The sequence below is a fragment of the Drosophila miranda genome, chromosome XR, assembly GCF_003369915.1.
Source record: "Drosophila miranda strain MSH22 chromosome XR, D.miranda_PacBio2.1, whole genome shotgun sequence".
NCBI classification, from domain to species: Eukaryota; Metazoa; Arthropoda; class Insecta; order Diptera; family Drosophilidae; genus Drosophila; species Drosophila miranda.
Window position 1 is genome coordinate 7,759,086 of NC_046674.1, and position 26,871 is coordinate 7,785,956.

A 26,871-nucleotide genomic window follows, 5' to 3' on the forward strand; every position below is an offset into this window, starting at 1 on the left:
AAAACTGACCTTGGTCAGTGGGGGGAGGGAGCTGGAGGGCCACTTGAACTACCGCCAGAAAGTTGAATGTCAAAGCCAGCAACTGGTTCGTTCGTTCGTTCTGTTGTCTATTCGCGGCACGTCTCAAAGCCGAAAAGCGAGACGAGAACTGCAAAACAGAAACAAACGGAAAACAAACGACCTTGCCTGTTTTTGTAACTGCGTTTGGGCCCCAATTCGGAACTAGAATCAACTGGTGGCTGGTGTCTGGTGGCTGGTGGCTGGTGGCTGGTGTCTGGTGCCTGGGGTCTATCTGTTCGTCCTTGAACCCGCCAACAAATAGTTCACTGGCACCTAACATTTCCGAGAGATCTCTCTGTCGCGTCGCACTCATTTCATATGCGAAATACGGCGCTGCCTCTAATCAAAAGTCGCAAAACAAGTTCAATGGCTTCCAAAAATACAAAAAAAATAAAAAAAACAGCTCCCCAAAGCCCCAACAAAGCGCAGCTACAAATATCACTCCCCGTACCACTACTCGCACGAGATGGGGGTGTCAAGAGCAGTCAACACAAACCGTTTTGCCTTTTCTGTATACCCTAACACATGGCAAAAGGGTATTTCAAGCTCAAAGGGATTTTTGAAACCCCAAAGAAAGGCATTTCTGAAATTTACCAAAATTTACAAAAAAAAAACCTTCACCTTGAAAAAAAAAATTCCAACTCATTAAATATTAAATATTTACCAAAAAGCAGGAATATTTAAATTAAATATTCGGTTGTTAAATATAAAAATAGTAAAATTCACTAGGATTTTATTTTTATTTTTTCAATTTAATAGGATTTATTTCTTTAATTTAATATTAAATATTTACCAAAAAGCAGGAATATTTAAATTAAATATTCGGTTGTTAAATATAAAAATAGTAAAATTCACTAGGATTTTATTTTTATTTTTTCAATTTAATAGGATTTATTTCTTTAATTTCTTTAATTTATTTCGAACTATTTTATTTTTTGATATAAAATGTTTTTCCTATATATTTAATAGCTTTAATTTGTTTTAAAGTGTTTTTAAATATGGGCCGTATAAAAAATATTTTTAATAATAAATGTATTTATTACTTAATTATTTAAATATAATATTTTCATATAAATATTAATTAATTGGTATATTTTTGAAAATGTAAATACTATTTAACAAATATTTTCCGTTCTTACTTATTTGATTTATTAATGTATTTATTACTTAATTATTTAAATATAATATTTTCATATTAATATTACTTAATTTGTATATTTTTAAAAATTTGAATAGTATTTAACAAATATTTTCCGTTGTTACCTTCTTGATTTATTTAATTAAATATTTTAAAATAGTCTACCATTCAGCCCTTTTCTCCCTAGAGTATTTACAGCCTCGACTCTCTTGAGGCCGAAGTTTCTCCTTTCGCGTTATAGAGTCATTAAACTTGGCTCGCATTTGACATTGCCAATTGGCAGGGGAAGTGGACGTGGAAGTGGAAGTGAATAGAGACAGACACAAGTCGAGCCGCGCTAACGCTCCGTGTTCGATCTGTGTTCCATGCATATGTATATTTTAATCAGCACTAGAGACTCGACTTGAGATTCGCATTTGTTTCTTGGCCCAGGCCTGTCTACAGTTCGTTCAACTTGTTTGTGCGTACGATTATTGCCAGCACCCCGAAAATATCCAGCTGCGGGGCCTCTCTGTCTTATCTGGCGGGTGCGGGGGGCAGCAGTTCGTTGAAATTGGTGCGGCTATGGGGCGATTGGGGTCTACAATTACCATGAATGAAGTGCTGCTGCATGCCGCAAACAATTCCATGGAATGCCACACGAGTCGCCACATAAACACAGTCCAAATGCGCAAACAAAAACAAAAGTTCTTTTTGCGGGAGAGCGAAACGTGACAACTGCGGCAGTGGCAGCAGTGACATTCCAATTGCCATTGGCTGCTGCCACGCAGTCGCACTGGCAGTCTGTAGCCTCAAACGACTTGACCACGTACCAGAACCCCGAGCCACGAACCACGAACCGACGCGTCGCCGCCCAAGGGGGGACCCTGAGGCCGGGTCTCTGGTGTGACACCCGAGCACAGCCCTGATTTTCTTTAATTTCAATTTCATTTTGTGCAGACTGTAACTGTAACGAATTCATTTCGGTGGCACGCTAATCGAAGGATCGCCAAAGCGGAACCAAAGGCCAGAAACCAGAACCAGAACCAGACGACATGCTGGCTGGCTGGCGGCCCAATCGACGAGGTATGCGTGACATGCAAATCGCAATTTGCACAGGAGCTGGCGTAGGAGTGCGGCGGTTTCGAAATCAAGAATGGAATGCCTTAATATCGGAACTGGGACAAGGGATATGCAATGGAAATATGTTTAATAAAAGCAGAAACAGTATTTCGGAAGAGTGCTGCCCATCAATATTCGGAGGAGTGCAGCCCAGCAATGCTAGGAAGAGTTCTAACCATCAATATTCGGAGGAGTGCAGCCCAGAAACGCTAGGAAGAGTGCTATCCACTAATAATCGAAAGAGTGCTGCCCAGAAACGAGAGTGCTGCCAAGAATACTGAGAAGAGTACTGCCCACTAATAATCGGAAAAGTGCAGCCCAGCAATGCTAGGAAGAGTGCTGCCAAGGAATACTGCGAAGAGTGCTGCCCATTAGCTCATGGAAGAGGGCTGCCAACAATGGAACACCACTTCGACTGCATCCTACTAGTATCCCGCTAGTTTTACAATGATTCCAGTAGGAATATTCCTTCTTCTTACTCTACTCCCACCATTCCGTAGCTGAAAGCTTCTATCGAAAGGTACTCTCGAATGATAGCCCATCCATTCGCCGCCTTCCACTCCAATGAGTTGCACAAATATCGGTCGACTGAAGGTGAATAACGTCCATTGTTTCTGGCATACATTTGATGAGTGAAAACTATTTGTACGTCTCTGAATCAAGCGGATTTTGATAAAGTTTTGAAAGTATTTAATCCCTTGATTAGTCATGGAAACGGGTTTGTCTCCAAGAGCAGGGGCCCGTTACGAGCACAATCCGGTGGCTGGTTTTTTTTTTTTAGCATTTTGCTATCCCTTAGACTTCTGTTGAATTTTGTATGAAAAAAATACCAGATCCAACTGAATGACTCAAGTGGAAGTGGCTTCTGTCTTTTGTGGGGCGAGGGCGGCGGTGGTTGGTTTTAAGGGGATTTTTTTTATCAGCATTTTAGCAGATATGCTAAGACAAAAGTTCCCGACTACCCACCGACGACTATGCTGAACAAATGGTTGGATAAGTGGAGCGAATGAATCATTGATGAGCCAAAACTGTGGACTGGAAACGACACTCTTGAGTGAGTAACGAAATGCATTTTCTTGGCTTAATCACAGCCAACAACAGCTGACAAAAGGAGATATCTCCCATGTACTGCTTATACGTATACGGAAGGTATAAAGTTCTAGATCTGGCGAGATCCCCCACTCACATGAGTTTTGAATGCTGTTTTTTCTGTGCACTTGATTCACCCGAAATGAATAACAGATTTTTATTTGTTATTCCACTAAAAAAAAAAAAACATTGGGGGACTCTTTATCGTTTCAGGGCTCCCTCTCTCTCACTCTGATATTATGAGCTTGGTGCGGTATTTTTTTCGCAGACTTGTCGGAAACTTTTGTCACGAGGAATGACGACTAAATTGTCTGGGATACAGATACGAGACACTCCCCCATTGATAACAGATTAACCATCACGTGAGAAGGCAGTGGAATACGGGTTGTATCTTTTGCCCAGAAAACTCTGGAATTTTAAGGTTTTTTTTTTGCACATTGAAATTATAGAAACCGCAAAAGGGGTGGGGGGGGATATTTATGCTGACTATCTGCGGAATTTTTTCCATTTTTGCCAATGTAGGAGGATATTCAGTCTCCAATTTCAAAATATTTTCCCTGCATTACGAAAGTACATATTTCTCTTTGTCTTTTTTTTTTGTTGTTTTCTTGGTTTTTTTTTGCAACGAAAATATCTTTGATCATATTGCAAAATATTTTGAAATCGTAGAAAAAACGAAGAGAATGAGCGAACCACTTGAAACGTTGTTGTTGTTCCAGAAAAGAGCCGCTTATCGGTTGGGCCTGACGGAGCATTCCATTCCGGATGCGGAATGCTTACATCCGTTCCGTTCCGTTCCGCTTTGGCTTCGGTCTGCCCTTCAACTCTAATGCTGTTGCTGTTGCTGTTGCTGTTGCTGATTGCAATAGAAACATGTGCCACACAGCGGGTAGGAGTGACGGGAGCCAGAGTATTATTTCAAGAATTTCATCATCCGTTTCGGCGAAATCTACGGCAAAAAGCCAGTCCGAGATGAGTCCCAAAAAGGGAGTACCTTCCTTTCCCTTTGCCCCAAAACAATAAACTCTTTTTGCTTAATGTTTTTTTTTTTTTAGTAAAATTTTCATTATTTTATTTCTTTTTAGTTTTTTTTTTTTTAGTATTTTTCTGATACTTTTTTCTTCTCTCTTTCGAATGATCTTTTCTGTGGTTTTTCTTTTAGATCAAAAAAATTCTTGTGTGTTTTGTTTTTCATTTTCTTAGAATCTGTGTTCATTATGTTCTCTATATCACGTGGCCTTACAAATAGTATACTTTTTTTCAAGAGGGGTAAAAAAAAAATTGTAAAAAAAAAACTATAACTAAATGGGATATATGAGATATATATGTATAACTATATATATATATATGTATATATGTGTTTATATATAGATATATTTTATATGTTTTTATGTGTTTGTTTTCGTGGAAGACTTTTTCTGTTTTGCTGTTAAAAAAAAGAGAAACCATCGTAATACATGGATGGATGGATCCCATATATGATATATGATATGATATGAGGCAATGTCAACACCCAGAGTGAGGTAGTGTCTGGCGACCTATAGAATACCGCGTAATAATAATAAATAATTTATAACAATGGGCGGTGCAATGGGGCGTGGGGGGGGATCCCCAGTCTCTCGCTTTTTCCAACGAGTGGTAGGGGGGACCCCCTGTTTTGATGATGGATCCTGCATGTTCTCGGTGGCACTTCTTGGGCAACATTGGCGTTATCCTGGCGAATGATGTGAAATGTCCTTTTTGCGCATGCCACAACGCCTGCGCATGTGTCTGTGTGTGTGTGTGTGTGTGTGTGTGTATGTGAGGGTGTGTGTTTGTGCAACGCCCATCAGTCTTTAAGCGTAGTGGAGATTCAGGGGGGTGTAAGGGCTGCTCTACCATGGCCTCCAGGGCTGCTCCTCCTCCTTGATCTGCTGCTGCTTCTTGATGACCAGCGACAACGGCTGCGGCTCTGAGGCGCAACGGATCACCGATGGCTTCATGTCCATGGCCTCGTACACCGAATTGGCCGGACTGGGCGGTGCATAGTGGTGCGTGTGGTGCAGCAGGTGGTGGCTGCTGTTGCTGCTGCAGCTGCTGCTGCTGCCAGGCGCCGACTCGTATCCGGCGGAGGAGTGCGAGCTGGCGGATCCCGTGCTGGCCGTTCGCTGGGGAATCGATACGAGCATCGGTTGTTGCTGCTGTTGCTGCTGCTGCTGCTGTTGCTGGACGACGGCTGCTGCTGCTGCTGCCGCTGCGGCGGCTGCTGCCAGTTGCTGTTGCTGGTGCTGCTGCTGCTGCTGCTGGGACAGGCTCTGGGGCAGGACGAGGGCAATGCTGCCGTTGGGCAGCTTGGTGGGGATCACCTGCATGCCATTGGGCAGAAAATATCCGTTGGCCGTCTGCTGGATCTGTCCGAACAGATGCTGCTGTGGATCCTGTTCGGGGGAGCTGGGCGGCGAGGGCAGCATCTGGGCGTGGACCGACTGCTGCTGTTGCTGCTGCTGCTGGCGCTGCTGCTGGTGCAGCTCCGTCTTGACGCCGTTGATGCAGTTGCTCAAGTGCTGCAGCAGGCGGCGCCGCTGGGCGGGCTCGATGCCGGGGAAGCGGCTAACCTCGTTCACGCAGTCGGCGAAGCCGGCCTTGAATTTGTTGATTATCTTGGGATCGGCGGCCTGCTGCATGGCTGCCTGCTGCCGCTGCAGCTCCTGCAGATGCTTCACTGTCTTCTCCAGGATATCGGCCTTTTCCAATTTGGAATGACGGGCAGGCTAAAAGTAGAGAGAAGAACGGATCGATAAATTAATAAATGTTTGCAATAATAGAAGTTTATTTTTTCGTTCTTTCTTTTTTTTTTTTTTGAATTTTTAATTGTTTTTTTTTTATCTTTTTGCTGCTTTTGGCGGATACTTACATCTTTTTTGGTGGCATCCAGAATGAGGGTCTTCAGCTCGTTGAGGCAATTGTTGATGCGTGCCCGTCGTCGTTTCTCCATAATGGGCTTGTTCGACTGCAAAGATGAAGAGAAACAAAGGGCCAAGATTAGTCACGGTTCTAGCCAAAAGAAGAGCATCTCGTTTGACCTCATGCAGCGCCTAGTGCGCCCCAAAAATAGGAGGAAGCGAGAAGCTGCATGGGTCTCCTTCGGTTCGAGGAGATGGGAGGAGACGGAGACAAAGAGGGAGACGGAGACGCTGGCTGATGGGGTTGACTGGCTGACGGCCAAATTGAGTCGCACGGCGCGTGCTCTATTTATAGTGGCGCTCATGCACGGCGGCGGCATTGATAAAAATAGTGTTTGGCGGTTATAAATTACAGCCGCAACGAGCCGGCCAATACTATTTATAGAGAGCCCCATCCCCCATCCCCCCCACCGCCATTCCACGCCGCCCGTACAGGTACAAAGTAGTGGCAGTGGCAGGCAGGCAGGCAACAACAAGGTCATTGCGGGAAATTCGAAGAGGCAAAAGGTAACAAAACAAAAGCTGTTTTCGGTGTGGCCAAATTTGGCCAAGACTGGGGACGCCCGCGTTCCCAGTCGACTACGGATGAAGTCAGCAGCCAAAAACGGAGGCTCTGCCCCCCCACACACACACGGAGACGCAGAAAACAGAAACACGGGGCGGCTGGCGGCTGGCGGCTGGCGGCTGGCGGCTGATGACCGACAATTGCAGCAACCAGCAACCACGCGACGCACGCGCTCTTTTTTTGGGGGGCGAGTGGGCAGCGGCAGCAGCCAATTTTGGGTGGCACTCATGAATGAGTGTGCGACTGGCTCCGGCATGAATGGGGAATGGGGAATGGGCATGGGAATGGAGCTGCCTGCTCTGAACGTAAATGCCACCAACGCGCGTGTGCCCCCCGAGAGACAGATTCGATACGCGTTTTGTGTGTTGGCTGCTGTCGCTGCTGCTGCTTATGGCTGTTTCTGTTTCGGTTTCTGGCCATGTGGGAGACGCGGCCAAAAAGGAAATGCATTTGGGCAGCCGCCAGGGCATAGTGGGCGATGCTAAGAGAGCGGCTCTGGTGGGTGTCGGTGACGGTGTCGTCTCCCAATTAACAGAATCTCTCAAAATGTAATCCACGCCAAAGAACTTTTCTCTCTTTTTTGATGTGGGCAAAGGGGGGGGTCTTTTCTTTTTGTAGACACTTACCCGACGATCACTTTTGAGTGGCGTCTCCTTGTGCTGCTGCTGCTGCTGCTGCTGCTGCGTCTGTGCTGGCACCACAGCGGTGCCCATTACATTGGCTGTCATGTTGGCTGCAGTTACGCCGGTAACCATTTCGGTTAGATACTTTTTATTGAGTTTGAGGCACAGTTTGGTTCTGTTTATTTGTTTTGTGCTTGTTTCACTTTTGGCAGAAATCAAATCTGCTCTGATTTTGGTTGCTTTTTGGTTTTTGCAGTTTTCAAAGTTCACAAAGATTAAAAAAAATTTCTCACTTTTCACGTAAAAACGCTTTGGCTCTCGGACTCTACTCTCGGCTACTCTACTATTTGTGTAGTGCTGTTTGTCCGTGTTCTACTGCGACCGTGTGTTCCGCGCGGTACGAGTGACGGTTGGCGAATGAGTTCCAGGTTCTGAGTGCAGGCCGATTAAAAGACCAACACCAGACGCTCGCTTCGGATCGTTCGGGTTTCGTGCGAGAGAGTGCGCGCGCGTCTGTGTTCGTGCCAGACAGAGAGGGCGACAGACAGACAGAGAGAGCGTGTGTGTTCGTGTCTGGGACGGGACCACTACCTGGACTGACTACCTTATCGCTCGTTTGGCTTATGGCAGACGAATGACGATTGATCGACAGGTTCGTTGGCTAAATCGCCGCGACGAGACGCGAGCGCAAAAGCCACACGACCAGCGCACACACACACTCTCACCTGCGCCTGCGTCGGTCGGTTAGGTAGCAACTGCCGTCGCCTACCTGTGTGTGTGTGTGTTCCTACGTCGTCGTCGTCGTCGTCGTCGTCGCCTCGATACGAGTTACTCATACGCCCCCCTGCCTACTGGCAGCACTGCTCTCTCTCTTTCTCTCTCTGGCGGGGGAATGAATGGCAAAGTCTAACCGCTTTATGGGCATTTCTTCCTTTTTGGAAATCACACACGCAAAACCCCCCCCTTCAGAGAGAGAGAGAGAGAGAGTGATCTTCGACCGTTGGCGGGATTCACGAGAGCCACAGACTGGTCCCTGGCCTGGGCCCGGGAGCGTGACTCTGTTCTAGCTGCTGATTCATGCGGCGGCGGCCAACGCGACGACAGCAGCAACAACGACGTCGGTCCCATAGAAGGTGAAAATAGCAGCAGCAGAAGCTGTCTCTCTGCCTTCGACACGATATGACGCCACCCAGTGCGACACGACAGGTTCCGTCCGTCCGTAGTGTTTCGGTTTTATCTGCGGTGGTGGTGGGGTCGCTAAACAGTAAACAAGATCACAAGGTTACCTTTGGGGCTGTGCGCACGCCAGGCGGAAGTGGGTGGGGTGTGATGAGGTGGGGTGACGATGACGCAGTCCATCCCCCCCCCCACTCACACAGAAATAGCCAGAGGAGGGAAGCCCAGACTGAGACCCAGAGCCAAAGCCAGCACTCGTTCATGCCGCGTGCACCCGCAATTAAGTGAAGGTCGGCGCTTCGCCCTTTATAAATATATTTTGATCGATCGAAACGGAACGAAAATTAAATGGAAAATGGAAATGGCTATGATTATGGTGGATCTGGGGGTCCGGGGGTCGCGACAAGGCTGCCGCCGTCTGATCTACACGTGCGACGATCGACGCTTAGATTCACTTTGATGGCGTCTACGTGCATTGTTGGACTTACACGTTTCTGGTTTTTCGTTTCGTTTTTTTTTTTGGACTAATGATGTGTCGAAGGTTGGGCTGTAATTACACTGTCCAACCCAGCAGATCTAGAGAGCCCCCCAAAACCCCCATTTGGGCCACTTGCAAGCGCCCATCATAGCGCTGAGATTACACATGGAAATGTACTCGAAGTGTATCATCTTGGGGCTATGGCTATTATCTAACGTTTGGGACATGGGCCATATCCGAAAATAAACCAATTTGAAGATAATAAAACCTCTCACAAAAATGTCCAACATTCCTGTGCGGTTGTCTAGTGTTGCCACGAGTTATGCGTTTTATGGTTTGTTTAGAAGGTTGCCACGGCGAGAACACATGCCCCCGCTGGCCCCCCCACTGGCCCCCAAGCCGCCAGCAGTCGGCAGTCAGCAGTCGCGGACGTCTACAACACCTTCGCGTTCCAATTACAATTTGGCAGCCGATCAAAAGGCGGTGCGATACGGTGTGGTACGATTTGGTGGCAGTGGCGGTGGTGGCGCGTACCGCCCGCGGTCAGCAACGTCGTCGTCGTCGTCGACGTCGGCGTCGGCACTTGTGCATGCCAATTTAATTGCACAGAAAGATCGGAAAACGTTGGCGGCGTTTTACATCACTCTCGGGCTGGCCAAAAACAGCCAAAGGTGTGGATGTATCTCACGGATACGTCGAAACAGATACAGCCGCAGATACAAGTTGTTTTTGTGCGCCTCAACGCCCAATTTGATGCTGCCCCATTGTTGCTGTTGCTGTTGCCGCTCCGAGAGATCACATGCAGCGTCTAAAATAAACTGTGGCAAAAATGTATAGTCGAAAAGGTACTCGTGATGGTAGCCGTAGTCGTAGTCGTAGCCGACGGCAAAAACAACATCAAATGTGCGCATTGCTAATTGCGTCTAAATTTAGAACAGCGCCAGAGCAGAGCAGAGCAGAGCAGAGCCCCCAGAGCCCCCCTAAAAGCATTGGGCAAATGTTGGCCTAACAGCGACGTCAGCTGTTAACGGGAGCTGTGGCAGCGGCAGCGAACGCCCACGCGCCACATTACAGGGTACTACCGCAGTCGCTTCGCTGTTAATGGAACTAAAAATAACAGTAGAGGCGGCGGGAGCCAAAGAAAGAGACAGAGCAACAGAGAGTGGGAGAGAGTGGGAGAGTGGAGCAGTTTTTCGCCCTCGCTCCATGGCCACACACGCACACACACGCACACACGCACACCCTAGACTCGCGCGCACGCCGCACACTCTCTCTCGCGCGCGTTTAAAACGCCATTAAAATCGCCAACGCTGTTTTAAACGCGCGCAGCGACTGCAAACGCACTTGCGATCATCGATTGCTGGCTGTTTTTGCCGCTGTTGTTGCACTTAATGGCGCTGTACATTTGGGCAAACGAAACAGCCCGAGGGAGAGAGGCACCCCACCAGCCCCCCCCCCCCCCCCCTTGCCTGCCATTTCTGCGGCTGCTGTTGTGCAAAGTATTTTATTACTCATTAACCGTAACGACGCATTTTGCCTGAGAATTCGCGGCGAACGGGGCGCGGGCGCGGTTGTGGGTGTGGGTGTGGGTGGGCAGGCAGGAGGTCCAATTTTTCGACACAAACGTCAGCAAATACCCGACGACAGACAATTCTAAATTTAGGAACAGGTACAACAAAAACTCACAGAAATTGCAAAAATACACTCCACCTCCTCCTCCTCCTTCTTCTCCCCCTGCCTTTGCCGCTGCTTTTATTTCTTTTTATTTTGGGGCGATTCGACTCGAATTTGTTTTTGTTGTCTTTTTTTTCGTCTTTTGTTATAATTTTTCTTTTGCGTGGTTCGATTTTTTGTGGTCTTTTGTAAGGGCAAAGAGACGGAGAGGAGATCGCGTGATGCGGAAATCGGCTAACAGAAAACTTGAGAGATCTAACGGTTTATATATTCTCAAAAAAAAAGAGAACCCAAGCTAACAGTAAAAGCAGAGAAATGGGGGATATTGTAGGGCTCTTGTATCCCAATTCCTGGATTGTTAAATGTGGCAGGAAGAACTCTCATCCAGTGGCTGGATAATCTTCTGCAAAGGTCGGGATTCCCTTTGAGCCCTGTTTGTTGGGATCCTCACTCGTTTGGCCGGCTCAGCCGCTTCAATTTGGCCAAAACCGAGACTTGACTTTTCGACTCTGTTGCAGGTCCTCTCCCTATCCCTCTCGCCCTCTCTCTATCTCTCTGTGTGTGTATTTGGTAAATATTGGAGATTTTCCCAAAAGTTAAGTCCGTGCAATCCTTTCGCTGGAAGTCAAGTCCATCCACTCCCCCTCCCCTACTGGTGACTCCTTTTGCCATTGCTACTGGAACTCCCTTTGAAACTCCTTGGAACAGTAGCCGCTTGGCTTTTAGCACGGGACACCGCCCTTCTTCCGTTCCGCGCGACTAGCGGGAAAGGGTTTTAAGCCGTGTCCTGATTCAGGATCTGCCGCTGGTCCCCGTATCGGTGGCTTAGTTGCAACCGCGTTAATTAAATCGCCTTAGACACGCTCTCCGTGCAATCATGGGCCGGCAGAAAAAGGGTTCAGAGGAGAGGAGAGGAGAGGGGAGGAGAGGGTGCTGGTAGCGAAAGGATTAAAGATACAGATAGACAGTACGGGTACAGGTACAGGTACAGGTCCTTTGCACGGTTTCTATTAACAGGATGATCATGCCCATCAAAGGGCTAAAACCACACACCCATAAAACTGAACGTGCAACAAAAGCCAAAGCGCGTGTGCAACATGAACCTGCAACCAACAACTCTTCCCTATAACCCATACCATCTACCCTATACCCTATACCCTATACCCTTTCCTTTACCAACTTTATTGCACCCTTTGAGGCCCGCATTTCGGTTCTTTTTACCTACGGATCCGGCGATCGCGCCGTGACGTTGTTTGTTTATTTGCCATAAAAGGATTATGGGCGTGGTGGGTGCATGCCTTTGGGCCAAAGTTAACCCGTTGAAAGCAGACTCAAGCAGACGAGAGAGAGAGCCCTTCACAGAGAGAGAGAGATAGAGAGAGAGAGGGAGAGAGATTTGTCTTCCCTGCCACTTCCTGGTACTCCTGCGACTTCTTCACTAAAAAAGTCAACTTCTAATCATAAAAAACAGACAAAAACAAACTAATATGTCCCCTAAATTCTTCGAGTACCGGGTAAAAAAAAACGCAGAAAAACAGAGGGAAAAAAAACATGTTACGAGTATTACATGGCATTGCGTAAAAAACGAACGCGCAGTTCCTTTGAAAAACGTGGAATCCTGACAAAAAAATTGCATAAAAAACGCCTTGCCTCCTTTACGATTTCGGCTAAAAAAAAAGAAAAAGATACGCAAACCTTAGATCGATTGGTGGCTCAAGGTGAGGATGGAAGAGGATGGATGGGTTCCGCCGTGTCGCGCAGCATGCAGAAGGATTTTATGGTTTTATTTAGGGTTATTTACAGCCGAGTAGGACGAGAGCGAGAGAGAGGTCTCCCTTCAATGTCAAATCAATTGGCGGACAAACGTCAACTCGTCAAGACCCACAGGTAAGAGGTAAGAGGTGAGAGAGGCGGCAGGGGCATGGCAGGGGCAGGGGCATGGCATGGGCATGGCATGTAAAGAGTGGAAAGAGTGACGAGGCGACTCGCGCCGAAAGAGTATCCTTCTTCTGTTTCGATAGAGTTTCCACGGATTAGACGAGTCCTTTGGTGTTGTCTTTTGGTCTTTTGGTTTCGGGTTTTATGATCGCCCAAAACTAATGTCCAGAGTGTCCTTGATGGGCTGCCTGTTGCCTGATGTCCGATGATTCGCAAAAGAGTTTTTATGATGCGACACGCACCCATCCGCAGCAGTCTTACCTCTTGCCCTCGTCGCTTTCCTCTCCCTTTCGCCTCGTCGCTGATTAACGAATCCTTGCCAATTTCCGGGAATCACATTTGGCCAAAATATGCCGCCGGCCAGCCACAGAGGGCGCTCTGCGCTGCATAAATTTCACTAATCGGTGGAGAGGCCCCAAAACAGAGCCTCAAAGCAGCCGCCTAATTTCGGAGCTAATTTCTGCCGCAGCGAGGACTTGCCTCATTTTCGTGGAGCACCGTTAGATGTGGCTGACAGCAGCAGCAGCTGCGGCTACCCTTGAGATCTACATAAATATTTCCCTAATGACAGGATGTGTTTGCTGATCTGCTGATCGATCGAGAAAAGCTTCCATGCATTCCATCCAAAAAAAAAAAACCACCAAAAAAAAAAAACAGTTCCCACAGCAAACTGCAGCCGCCTGCGAGTGGGCGTTCTCCTTGGTAGCTGGAACAGAAAATGCAAAAATGCCATTAAAAACAACAGCAACAACAAAAAATAAGGAGAGATACATATAGAGGGAATGCTGAATGCTGAATGCAGCATCGATGTATTGTATATAGATCGTCGCCGTCTCGGGCAAACGTCTGCCTGGTCGTTGAGGTGCTAAAAATGTTTTACGAGTCTCAACAAATCGTGACCAGAGCCCCATCCACAGAGCATCCAGACGGCAGATCCCCGAACAGAGGCCGCAAAGACAGCTCTTCTCCTACCCAAAAGCTCTGCTCCTGACAAAAACCATCGAAAAGGAAGGTGTCGAAGGTCTAGAAGAAACACTGAAAACAGTCAAGGAACAAACGAAACACGAATGGGAGGTACTCTAGGATGAAGAGTACTCGTATGCTCAGAGAAAATTCACTTTGATTAAATATAAACGTATTTTATAATAATAAATATAAAAAACTTTAAAAATAAATATATGATATTCAATTAATATGAAATATACATACATATATGCTTAAATCTGCTTAAATCAGTGAAAATAGAGTCGAGTCATGCACACGACATGTATGCTGCGCTTGCAATTCGTGTATTTTCTTCGCTTGTGCCTCTCCACGCTTTTCTCTCTTATATACCATCCTCGAACTCACCAACATTATCAAATATACCCCAATTATAAGAATGAGGAGAAGAGTAGAGGCAATCGCGTGCAAAGGCAACTCAAAGAATCGAAGGGAATCGAACCCGCAGCCGACAACGACAATCACAAGAGGCAGCAGCCTCCTCCAAAGAAATCGAGAGAGTCGCTCTGGCATCGATCATAAATGCGCGGAAAAGGGGGTTGTGGCAGGCGTTGCATGCACTATTGAACTTGGTGAATGAAACCGACAGGCAGCAGAAGCCGCCACGGGATGGAGTGGAGTGGAGTGGAGTCCGAGTGGTGGGGCGTTGGAGAGCCAAGAGGCAAGTTGTAATTTACACTGGGGTGGCGTTGCCTCAAGCAGAGAGAGGGGTAGGGGAAGGGGAGGGGGGGGGGGGAGGGTCGGAGCACAGCGGGCTGCTGCCTTGTCACGGCGCTGGCGTTGGAGTTCGCCCCAGAGATCATGCCCAGCGATTACCTAAACGCACAGACAGAGCCCCAGAGACGAAGACCCAGATCCTTGAGCTGCTGCTGCCGTTGCTGCTGCATAAATTATATTGTGGATGGAATGGACGTGGGGCATCTCGCATCGCGAATGCTGACCAACAACCGGTCGGTCTGTCCAGCGTCTGGCCTCTGCAGCGTCTGGCACACTTATTGCGCAAAATGCGCGCTCCACGAAGCATGGCCCATGTACAAAGAGGGGGTGGGGAGGGGATCGTTGGAAGCTGGAGGCGAGTGAGGGGTGAGGGGGCCCCCACCGATCGGTTGCGTCGTCTTTGCGCCGGCGCATTGTTTCCATTTTATGGAGATTAACATTTTTTGCTGCGTCTGCGTCTGCATCTGCCACCCGCTGCCGCCCTGTCAGTGGCAGTCCCCCCTTGCCCCCTCTCCAACTTCTCTTTGTACCCCTTGTGGTGCCGCACCCCCCCCTCCCGCCCCTGCTGGTGGCAGATCTGCTGCAGCATCTTCTTCTGACAAGCATCCGTTGCAATAAAGTTTTTGTTTCTTTCTGTTGTGTGTTGCCAGATTTTTACTTGTTTTTCATTTCGGCAAGTCACGACCCGCGTAATGAGCCACAGGACGGTGAGGGGAGCAGTGTCTGCAGGGGGGGGGGGAGGGGGCAGGGTCTGATATTCTCTTTGTCTCCCCAAAGGAAGTGGTAGACACCCGAAGAGCAGGAAAGATCGCAGAGGAATGAAAAGGAGTGGAAGGGTGGCGGCGGGGGGAGGGGCAAATGTTAATTTTTCCCATTGCCTAACATCGGCTAATGATGATTAACCCCGTTACGATGGATGAATGGGAAAATGCCGAAATCTTGAAATAAAAATTCCTAAAAAAAAACAAAAAAAAAAAACCCTAACATTCAATTTATGAAGGCAATCATCAAAAACTGTGGTTGTATCTGCCATGGAATGTATCTGTATCTCTTTCGACTTGCATGTATCTGTATCTCTGCGGCTGTTTGTATTTGTATCTGTCAATGAGTTGGCGAAATTTTTGGTCTTTGGGCGGAGATGAGATGCTTGGATGATGCCGTAAAAGATCGGAAGATCTTTGTATAATTCCCAGACTTTATATAGATCCTTCTGCATAGGGTAGAGGATGTCATTCGATGTTTCTCGATCCATTTCGAAGCACCACTAGGTCTCCATCAGGGCTCTGAAGGTGATTGAGCTGGAGAGGGCATGCCAGGAGTGGTTCAACCCAGAAAGGAGTGGATTAGAAGATGTTTCCTTCCATCTTTCCATCATCAGATCATCAGACTATGGCCATCCAGTCTTTTTCTGTGACTTTTCCACTCTCGGTGGCAGTTCCTCTCCATTGTGGCAGCCACCTCCTCGTTTAGCGACCTCCCCTGATGACTTTCCCTCGAAACCAGATTAACTTTCGGTTTCTATATGCTTTATTATATTCCCTTAGAAGAAAAAACCTAAAAAAAATGAGGAAAAGTCATACCACACACCCCATGAAGTGTTTCCACAAAACCCTTTTTTGTTTCCATTTCGATAAAAAAAAACACACACACAAAAAAGTGACTTTTTGGCTTTTCGACTTAAAAATACAAAAATAAACAATTTACAAATGAGAAAATTACTTTTCCAAGGCTGAGGTGCTGTTTTTTAATCAAGAAAAGGGGAAAATTCTGCGAATCACAGAAAATTCCACTAAAAAACCCTTTGCCAAATAAACTGCTCTTCTAAAAAATAGATGTCCAAAAAAAATCACAGGCCCAAAAATTAGTTTAAAAACAAACAAAAAATCGCACGAAAATTTCCAGGAATTTGGTAAAAAGTTTTATTATTCCAGCGCGAGATTTTACAACCCAGCAACCCAAAAAACTGATCTTCAGAGAGCTCTGATCTGAGGAGAGAGCAGAGCAGAGCAGAAAGGCTTAAAAAACGAGCGGGCGGCGGACGGCCATAAAACGAATCCTTTGAGGTTCGTAAAAAAACGCTGAGGGAACCCCGAGGAGCACGACACACAGGGACACAATTGTCACCACAAAAGGATTGCAACCCTCTCTAAAAAAAAAAGAGTAGAAAGAACCGCAACAAAGGATATGCCATCGATGGGCTTCGCTTAAAAAACGAAAGTCAAACAAATGAGAGACGCGCGCATGTGGCAGAGTGGCAGAGTGTCTCACTCACAGGAGGCAAGGAGACAAGGAGACAAGCATTCAGGGATCGTAAAATTGCGAGCGTGTGTCCCAGGCTGCCAAGGTTGCGAAAGGATGTGCTGTGTTCTCGTTCGCGGCTTAATCCTTGCACAGCCCGGCACATCCTTGCCCTTTCAGGCCGACATTTGCTAATATTTTGATTTCGAAACAAAACAATACGCCCACCACCGAGTCCTGGCCTGAGTCCGAAAGGGCTTACAGCGGAAGGATTAGTCGCGTTTAACCATGACGCGGAATTCGCGTGAAATTTCCGTACAGCCAGAGGCATCTTTCGTATCTCTCGTATCTCTCCGGGCTCTTTCGTGGGATGCTCTGCTGGGGCGTTGCTGTGTTGCTGCATTTAGCAAAGGATTACGGCCCATTTTAACCATAATTAGAGACAACAAGTTGTAAAGCCATTAACCAGGCAACATCCTTTCCCTGCATCCTTCCCCTCATCAGTTTTCCCTCTCAGTCAAGATGCTGTCAAATCAAAAGTTAAATGCAATGTCAACCCATGGATCGAAGGTCGTAGCTCGTCCGTTGTCGAGTTCTATGTAAATCGTCGTGCACTAATTTTTTGCCACAATTATCGGGAATACTATACCCAGAAAAAAAGAAGAAAAACAAAAATAAACCTAAAGAAGATCCGTCATGCTCTAGATCGTAAAGAGCAGAGGGCTTCCAGAAAAGGGTTCCCTCCTCGCTGTGGGATGCGATCTACTTTTTTATGGTCCTTTTTTGTTGGCGGCGATCCAGTGACCTAGTTCGGGTGTCCCTTAACCCTTAACCCTAGCACGATCTCTTCTCGGAAGCCCTCTCTGAGTTTTTGTGTTTTTTGTTTTGTTAAAAATTCGTTTTGCTCTGCATTTCTTTTTGGAAAATATTCGAACGCGTTTTTCTTGGGATTAGACGATATTTTATGACATTTTTACTCCAGTTTAACATTTTAATTGTGGCAAAAGGGCGAAAGTGTTGACATGGCTGGTCGCTCGGGTTACGTTTCGGTTTTTCGGTTTTTCGGTTGGGCATTTGTCAAGGTCAATCGTCAAGGGGTTCGATCGGTTGGTTTCTGGCCAGTTGTCATTAGCAAAGGTTAAAGTTGCTCATTAAGGGGCGAAAAGGTAAAAGGCAAGCGGTGAGAGTGAAGCCAGAGAAAGTAGGGGTGAAAGCAAGGGAAAATCGAAAGGGATGCTGATGCCACTCGAGTTTTTTGGGTTGGTCCCTCCATAAAGATGATCCAAAGCCCCAACAGGGTCCACAGAAGGGACGGCAAGAGAGGCCACAGGTTACACAGGATCCACAAAGGCCCACAAATTTGTTTCGTTCCTTGAAGGTTCTTTTAAATGAAATATAAGAAAAACATACGCGAAAATCTGAACAAGAAATTGATGCCTTTTGACTGCTCCTGGATTCAGTTAATACTCGTCTCAATCTTTGGTTCTTTCTTCTCAGGAGATCTATAAAATATTAAAGTACAAACTGGGTAATATTTCCCCTGGAATATATTAATAATTGGTAGAAACTACGAGTTTGCTTATACCCAGTACTCAAGGAACACAGATCCAGACTCCTGTGATATCCTGTAATATGCTGCCCTTCGATTCGTGACATTCTGCAAATGGAGTATCATATATAACGATCATACCCCATAGATAGCCTTAACTCCTGGCGATTTGGTCAAAACAAGTCGTTGGGCTCTTTGAACACCTGGCTTACGGCTTTTAAGGCCCCAAATACACCTTTCCATGCGTCTAAGCAGCTCCAAAGGAAAGATGTAGGGGATTACATGCGTCAATCCAAACATTTATGACTGCCATGGCAGCCATAGTTCTACCTAAAGACGTAAAGCCTCGAAGCCTCGAAGTCTCGAAACCGCAAAACCCACAGAAAATTGCGAAAATTATCAGCTAAAAATTAGGCCAAAAACACAGTGGAAAACCACAAACAAAAAAGAAACGGCCCGAACGGAACAGCTAGCTAAAAATCATAGAATAGAAAATAAACAAAAAGATGTCGAGCAGCAGCGTGTGCTCGGAGAGCGGCTGCGGCCAGCCGCAAAGAAGTGCGACAATTTTTGGCACCATAAAAAATAATTAGAACAAAAAATGGGAACACTCGCAGGACGGGAGCGGGGCGGGATATGGGCAGATTGAGACGAAAAATTAAATTCGCTTTTGGCCAAAAATCTGGGCTTATGACCTGCGAAATTCGCACTAAAAATCTGCAACGGCAGGTCGTTCTCTTTTTGTTCTGCTCCTTTTTTGTCACGTGCTGAGAGTCCTTCGAGGGTGCTGGGTCCTGTGTGCAAATTATGCGAAATTATGTCATGCCGTGAGGCGGACAGGCGGACGGACAGGCGGTTCCGTTCCGTTCCGCTAAAAATGGAACGAGATCAGAACATTGAGAGCGCGTTCCCATTCTTGACGGGGGAAAAAATATGTTTATGATCCTCTCATAAAAACATATTTTTGCTGCCAGGCACTTACGTAAGAAATATCCTTGTTCCTTTTTATGTCTCGCCTCCTCGTCGCTTATCCTTGAGAATTTACGCAAAAATCTATAGATTTACGGCCGATCTTTTTTCCCGATTTTCGTATCTATCTGCGTATCTAGGTCTTTCTTTCTTTTTTTTTTTGGTTTGTTTGGTTTGAGCGGATCATTAGGATCAGCAGAGCAGGCTCTCAAGGACACTGCTGCCTGCTGCCTCCTGCCCAAAGTAATTAAAAGTTTTTTTCATTCTCATTAATTATCGGAGGATCTGCTGCATCAAGCTCTTTGTCAGCCGTGTGTCGTGGCCTTTTTTTTCCGGGCAACTAAATCGTTTTGCACTTGAAATATCATAAACAACATTATCAAGAAAGAGTCTCGGGGGCTGAAAGGCGATTAAGTCGGCAACATACGATCCCAGCAGCAGCAGGAGGAGCCCAAGATGGAGCTGTAGCTGGAAAAGGAGTTGCAGCCCATTCCCTGGGACATTCTCTTGCGCGATAATTAATCAAATCTCTTGCATCTGACCGCAGGGACAGCAACAGGCAACAGATCTGTGGAACGGACTGTAGGGACTGTGGATCCAAGCCAGAGCCAGGAGCTGTTGATGGGGCAAAAGATAGGGCTCTGGAGACGATAATGCGGAACGATACTAAGCATATGTATAGCGGAATGATCATTGACAGAAGTCCGGCCTAATGTGAAGGGAAAGGAGTGTAAGGAAAGGAACTCCCAAGAGAAGACATTACAAGGGAATGCTGAATGGGATATCAGGGCAAATATAATGGAAAACTTGTTCAGATACACAGATAAAGATACAGACAAATTAAACTATAGGTATTTCTACCTATGTAAAGTTGGATTTTAATTTTAGAAAAATTAATAATAATAAAAGACAAACATATTTTCCCAATTACCGATTACTTGTATCAATATACTCTATTTAAAGCTGCATTCAATCTATAAATAATCTATAATAATGCTTACACAGCGATAACAGCGTCTCAAATATATGCTCAAGACCCACTCCAATACATATGTACATATATTATGCATGTACGTACTGAGTACACACCCCAAATGCTTATGGGGAATATTTCTCAATCATCACTCTATAAATCGGAGGGCCTTAAACATCTGCTTTCGTACCCAAAAATTGAATTGACTTGTGCTCCGGTCTGCTTTTCCCTTTTCCCTTGGGATGGGATGGCACCTGCCTGTGATGCTGCCACAGACACTTTTACTTTTATATCCTGTTAACAACCCATAATTTGGCCAATTTAACACTTGTAAACGCGCTTTCGCCGCTCTAATGAGGTACAAAACGTTTGCCAGCCGCAAGAAAACAAAAAAAAAAAACCCAAAAACCAAAAGCCAAAAGGAGAATTAACATATAAAAACGCTGTACGGGGAGACACCTCTCTTTTGACCCAAATTGCATGTTGCCTACCCCCAAGAGATCCTCGGAGAGTGAGGCCTTATAATCAGGCAGGGTCTGGCGGCTTAGGACACTCCATTAAATTCAACCCAGAAACAACTACAGACCAGGCCCAGCCCCAGCCCCAGTCCCAGCCCCGTGTGCGCAATTACACAAATCTGCAGAGGATTCGCGAGGACTTTCCATATACCAGATACCAGACTGGTGTTAATTTATGCGTTTGGGGCATACAAAAATCGCTGCCAATTACCTACGAAATGCTTCAATTATAGCCCCGACAAACAGACAAACAGCTGCCGTTGTGGTGTTGGTTCGTGGCGGTGAAACCCTTTTTAGCAATCTCTGGCCCTACTCTTTGAACTTCAGCGAAAGATCAGGGTTTGCAAATCACTAATTTTTTCAAGGCCAACAAGGCCGCAAGATTCCGGGAGCTCTATTAAAAGTGAAAAAAAAGCATTCTGCCATTTCTGTCTGTTTCAAATATTATGTTAAACATTAGAAACAAATCTTCTTAATATTGAAGGCGTCGAGGCACACACGTGCCGCAACAATATGATACCTTTTACGATTATTACGATTGTTCTTGGCTTGAATTATTTAACATAGCTTTAATTTCAATAAAATAGTGTTCTTCTTCAGATGCGAAACTTAAAGAATCGAGGCACGCGTGGCGCAACACTATGATATCCAAATCTCTCTGCAGGCGGCCCTCATGATAGATAGCTTTTCAAAACAAATATTTCCAGGTTTCCTCTTAATATTAAAGCACTCTAAAACTTGGGAATCGAGGCACACGTATTGGGACCCCATGATATCCAAATAACCTTCTCTTTTCTCATATATATTTTTCTTGAGGCAATCAAAGCGGTTTCGATGGGTTCAATTCAAAAGAAAACCTTTATATTGAAAGTTAAAGGAACTCTTCAATCGAAAACCTATAGATAATGATACAAAATTGCAAACTTTTCCGTCAAGGGCTCTCTCTGGTGTACGTGCTGGGAGTGAGGAGTCTCTACGTTTCCCAGAAATAGTGGTTCCCACCTTCCGATAAGAGTCCAAGTCCAAGTCGAATGTGGAGCATCAAAGTGCACACACAAATGTCCATCGAATGAATGAATGCCACTCATGGGCTACGGGACTGAGACTCATCGACAGGGGTCTCGGGTTTCACTTGGAGAGCTGCTGACATTGACCGTAAGCGTGTCACAGCACAGCACAGCACGGCACGGCAAATCGATGACCAGTTTCCCCCACTGGCACTGGCACTGGCACTGGCACTGGCACTTCTACTTCCACTTTCAGTTGCAGTGGCAGTTGGACTGTGTGGACTGTGTGGACTGGTGGGGGACCCGCTGAGTTGTCGCTTGTCATTAGCTCCCTGTGTGCACAATAAATGATTCAGATACAGCGCCGACTGTTGTGGCACTTTCATTGGAAACCTTGGAGGCAGAAGATGAGACATATCGTTATATCGTTATCGCTGCCTAAATTGACACAAACAAAACAAAATAACAACAACAACAACAACAACAAAAAGAATCAGAAATAATTTACATACGAGGAGGCATACGAGGAGCGTCGTAATCAATGAGAGGCTACTCGTTTCACGCAAACTTGCAACCAGTTGAAACCTGCCACTGATTAATGTGCCCCATTCACACACGGAAGGGCTCTCCCCCCTTTAGTTTTTTTTTCTTCTTTCATTTCTGATGGTTTAATTGGCGACAATTGTTGGTTTGCTGCTTCGCGAGAGAGAGGAAAGTTCCCAGTGGCAGTGCCAGTGCCAGTCCAAGTGGCAGTGGCAGTGGCAGGTGTTGCCACGCCACGCCACTCCACTCCTGTTCCACTTTAAGGCCAAGAAAAACAGCTCAAATCGTACAAAAAACTGTGATAATTAAGCCAATGCGAACAAAGCGAACAACAAGAGCCATTGGGCATTGCTAATGAGACTCATTTGCCTGGGATTCAAAGGGAAAATTAAATATCAGGCAGCAATCAAAAGCAGTTTTGTGGCATTCCAGCTCAGGCCAGAGAGTCTTGGGAACCCGTAAACGAGTTCAATCAGTCATTGATCAATCAATCAGGTTCTTCTGTGAAGTCCTTCCATCAATATTTTGTGGCAGAATGTGGAACTAGAAGAATTTTGATGCCAGATCACAGAATCTATTTGCGATCGGATCAATATTCTAGTCCTATGTGCGTGCGTTCTCCGTCTCCGTCCTCTCTCTCTCTCTCGCAGAGTGTCTTAGCAGTATCGCACCACGTGTGCCGCTACTCCCTACGTTTCTTTTCATTTTCCCTGTGAATGAGTCCCGTCTTGAGGCCACTTCTATTTACAAAACCACACAAAAAACTACTTTCACGATTTTCCGGCGACTGAAATTCAGGAACCGTCAAAGTCGTGCCACACCCACAATTTGTACACAGACTCCTGTAGAGCCCACACACATCACACACAGAGCGAGGGAACACTTGTTGCTTGTTGCTTGTTGCCCCCGGACTGGTAGCTAATGGATCTACACCTCGGCATCAAAATCTATGTGTCTCTGCCACAGCCAGGGGCTGTCCAGAGGCTACTTAACAAATACAGCAGCAGCAGCAGCAGCAGCAGCAGCAGTACGAGCCTCATCTTGTGGCAAGTAGCCTAAGACCCTGGAATCGCTCCCCAGACAATTGCCACATCACGCTTGTTTGCCCGCACATTAACGCCGACGACGACGACGACGACGACGATGAGGATTGTGGATTGTGGATTGAGGATGATGATGATGATGACGAGACGCGCAAAGACAAATCCTTTTTGGCTGCTTAGGAAGTGGGATTGAAGTTCGGCTTCGGATTGTGTGTTGTATAAACATTTGCACAAGGCACGGCATTAGGACAAAGCGGCAGCCAAGCGCGTGATCGTGCTCGTGATCATCGCACAAAACACCCGAGGGACAGAGAGAGAGAGAGAGAGATCGGGGACGACAGAATGGGAGACAGTCAGGGAGATCGAGATCGAGATCTGCTGCTGGACTCCGGACTGAGACCCGGGCTGACCATTTGGGTGGGCTGAAACGTGTACAAAACTATTTTGATAGCCACCGTATTTTCTGAGAGTGTTTTTCTTTCCGAACGGGCCGGCCAGACGTGGGTCCGGCATCGGTCTGGCGTCAGTCGCGCGCTGTTTGCTCGAAAAATTTAAACAGCAAAGTGATTAATGTCATGCACAGAAGGCAGCACCAGTCAGAGGAGGAGACAGAGACGGAGACCCGACTCTCAAGCAGCAGCATCTTTGGCAAACAACATAATCAAGCGCACATCCGTTCCACCTCGAGGTTTGTCTTTGCTGAGGGCCTCCGCCTCCGCCTCTGTGCCGTCATCCCGCCCTTTACGTGGCCGTTGCCGTTGCCATTGCCATTCCAATTCCAATTCAAGTTCCATTCCATTCGGTATGTGTTATGCTAATGGAGCGACGGAGTTCGTCACCAAGTAAACACAGATTCCTGGAAACCAAATAGCAGAAAACAACGACAAAGCAGGCGCGACTGCTGGGAACCCATTCCATACCCATTCGAGAAACCAGAGACCCACAGACAGACCTGCATTCGGCATTAGTCTCCGGAGAGAAGCTTCTAGCGGGAGTCGGTCCCAGTACGAGTACTCTGACCATCGATGCAGGAGCGGACTTTGACCAATGAGGGGGCGGGCCTATGCCAATAGGAGGACCAATTCGAGTGCTTCGAGTGCAGTGGCTAATCTCTTGATCTTCATTTCATCGGCGAGAGCATTGCTCCTCTCCTGCAATCCCTCTCTCTGTGTTTGGCAATTCCTTCCTTCTATTGCTCTCTCCAGCAGCAACAACATTAAACCGACGCATTCGGCCTCGCTTTCGGCAAATACTGAGTCTCGTCGTGGGAGTATTATCGTCGTGCGTCTTTGGGCTTTGAATGCACTGGCAATTGTCTTATCGCTTGATCTGCATTTCATCTGCGGGAGCATTGCTCGTCTCCTGCAATCCCTCTCTCTCTTTGGCATTTCCTTCCTTCCATCCTTCTATTGCTCTCTCCAAAATCAACCACATTAAGGCGACACATTCGGATGGAATGACTCTCTCTCGCTCTCGCTTTCGGCAAATACTGACCCTCGTCGTGGGAGTATTATACTGGCAATTGTCTTATCGCTTGATCTGCATTTCATCTGCGAGAGCATTGCTTGTCTCCTGCAATCCCTCTCTCTCTTTGGCAATTCCTTCCCTCTATTACGCTCTCCAAAAGCAACCACATTAAGGCGAAACATTCGAATGAAATGACTCTCTCCCGCTCTCGCTTTCGTTAATTACTGACCCTCTGGAATAACGAACGTGACTCTACTTTGCTGCATGGCTTTTAAGTTTATTTTGAATTTCTTTTCTTAGTTCCTTGCATTGGGACTTGTTCTTAATTACTTTAAAAGTAGAATTTCATTTGCCAGATTTGTTTGAACTTCTGGCTGTTTTTCCTGCTCGCATAACGTGGGCACATTTCACAGTTCAGTTATTTCTTGCACGACTTCGGCCTTGCTCCGCTCCTGGCCCCCACCCATGGCCTACGCTTTGTAGATGGAGTCACGCATGGGAGGCAGCAGGCACTTGGCAGCGGAAGTGAGACCGCGGGCACGCGCTTTTGCTTTTGCTTTTTTTCTGTTACCTTGGGGCTCGTTGCTCGTTGCTCGGACCTGGGTCTGGGTCGTACTCGTACTCGCACTCGCACTCGTACATATACAGTGTATCTAACAGCGATGGAATTATTCAGGCGCAACTTTGTCAACGCACGGAGAGGAGCTGGCTGTATCCCCATAATTTGCAATTCGATGCTCTCTTTGCATTTCTGCGTGTTGGCATTTCATTTGTGGTCACCAGAGCTTGGGACAGATTTGCATATGAATAAGCCAGAGCCCAGAGTCGGAGCCACCGCCAGAACCCAGAGTCGGAGCCTCCGATGGCCCTGTCTTCGGGGAGGAGTGCGCATGCGCGCCTTGTCTTGTCGCCTCGCTGATTTGCAAACGCAATTGTGATGAACTGTCGTCGTATTCCAGTGGCTCTCTCTGAGACGCGACCGTGTCTTTGACCGTCGCCGCAATTAGCATTTGAAGTTGCATTCCCCCCATTTGCATTTCGTGCATAAATCATTGGGAGTCTCAAGTGGAGGGTCCCACTACGGCGTTGTGCAAACACTGGAACCTTGAGAGGAACTGAATCACAAGAGGAGCAAATTCGAATTGGCTTGGTCGAAATCTGGCACCTGCTGGACCCTGGAACCTGGAACTGCTTTGCATCCTGTTGGGTTAGGAAATGGTAATGGCAGTACAATAGAAAGTGGAGTGGGCCCAACAAATCAACAAATCACGAGAATATATATGTACATTTTTGTACATTTTTCAGGGCCATCAATCATTCATAATATTATCTGGTAGACCTTGATCTTGTCAAGTCGTCAGATCTTTTCCCCTTGGAATATCTGTGCAAACAACACATAAATCTTCCGTAACCCACTCTAGTTCCCCATATTTGGTCACGTTTCCCTGGCCAAAAACATAGCCCCCCCCCCCCCACAGCCACTCGGCCAACAAAAATACGCGCGCCCACCGCTGGGTGCTGGGATGCCGGGATGCTGGGATGCTGACGTCAAAGATTTTGCTAATTTTCTTCATTGAGGAACAGTACCATTGCATAGAGCCAGAGATGTGTGGAAAATGAGGGAAAATGGGGGGAAAAAGTTCTGGTGAATGAATGGGGCAAATGGGAAATGGGGAAAAACCTCAGTCGCAGCAGCGGTAGTCACATGAGACAGCGATGTGGCGGCGTGAATGTGGAACGTGCGTCAAGGCGTCGGGAGAGACGCGTGGCGGCCCCAGCAACGGCCCCGCCAGAGTTCTCGCTGTATCTGGGTCCGCGCGCACGGATGTTGACATTCAAGATCGCATCCCATAAAAATGTTTATGCGCAAATTGCTGAGGCATCGTTCATTATTACATTACACTAATTGCGCATACGCACGCACGCACGGAATGGACGTGGACTTGGACGTGGATGGGGATGGTATGGGATGGGATGGTATGGTATGGGAGATCAACCTTGGGGCAGGATTATCGCAGGTCCGGTTTAAAAGCCCAATCCGCAGATTAACAGTAGTTAAGC

The 26,871-nt window shown here is 46.8% G+C and overlaps 1 protein-coding gene and 1 long non-coding RNA gene across 2 annotated transcripts in view; one reads left to right on the plus strand and one right to left on the minus strand.

The window, feature by feature from the left end:
• The window catches only part of LOC117186152, an 85,046-nt gene that overhangs the window by 37,954 nt on the left and 20,221 nt on the right, over positions 1–26,871 (plus strand). The window lies entirely within an intron of this gene.
• LOC108152093 (protein hairy) lies at positions 4,754–8,127 on the minus strand. The gene is made up of 3 exons (XM_017281142.2): positions 7,522–8,127; positions 6,282–6,377; positions 4,754–6,138 (listed from the first exon to the last, which is right to left on the minus strand). The coding sequence occupies exons 1-3, from the start codon at positions 7,648–7,650 to the stop codon at positions 5,263–5,265; spliced, it is 1,101 nt and encodes a 366-aa protein (XP_017136631.1). The 5' UTR covers positions 7,651–8,127; the 3' UTR covers positions 4,754–5,262.

Bases quoted from the DNA above. Each gene is read 5' to 3' on its own strand.
- LOC108152093 (XM_017281142.2), bottom strand. From the start codon at position 7,650: ATGGTTACCGGCGTAACTGCAGCCAACATGACAGCCAATGTAATGGGC. The intron at 6,378-7,521 runs GTAAGTGTCTAC...TCATCTTTGCAG, and splicing joins CACTCAAAAGTGATCGTCGG to TCGAACAAGCCCATTATGGA. The intron at 6,139-6,281 runs GTAAGTATCCGC...CTCTACTTTTAG, and splicing joins TGGATGCCACCAAAAAAGAT to CCTGCCCGTCATTCCAAATT.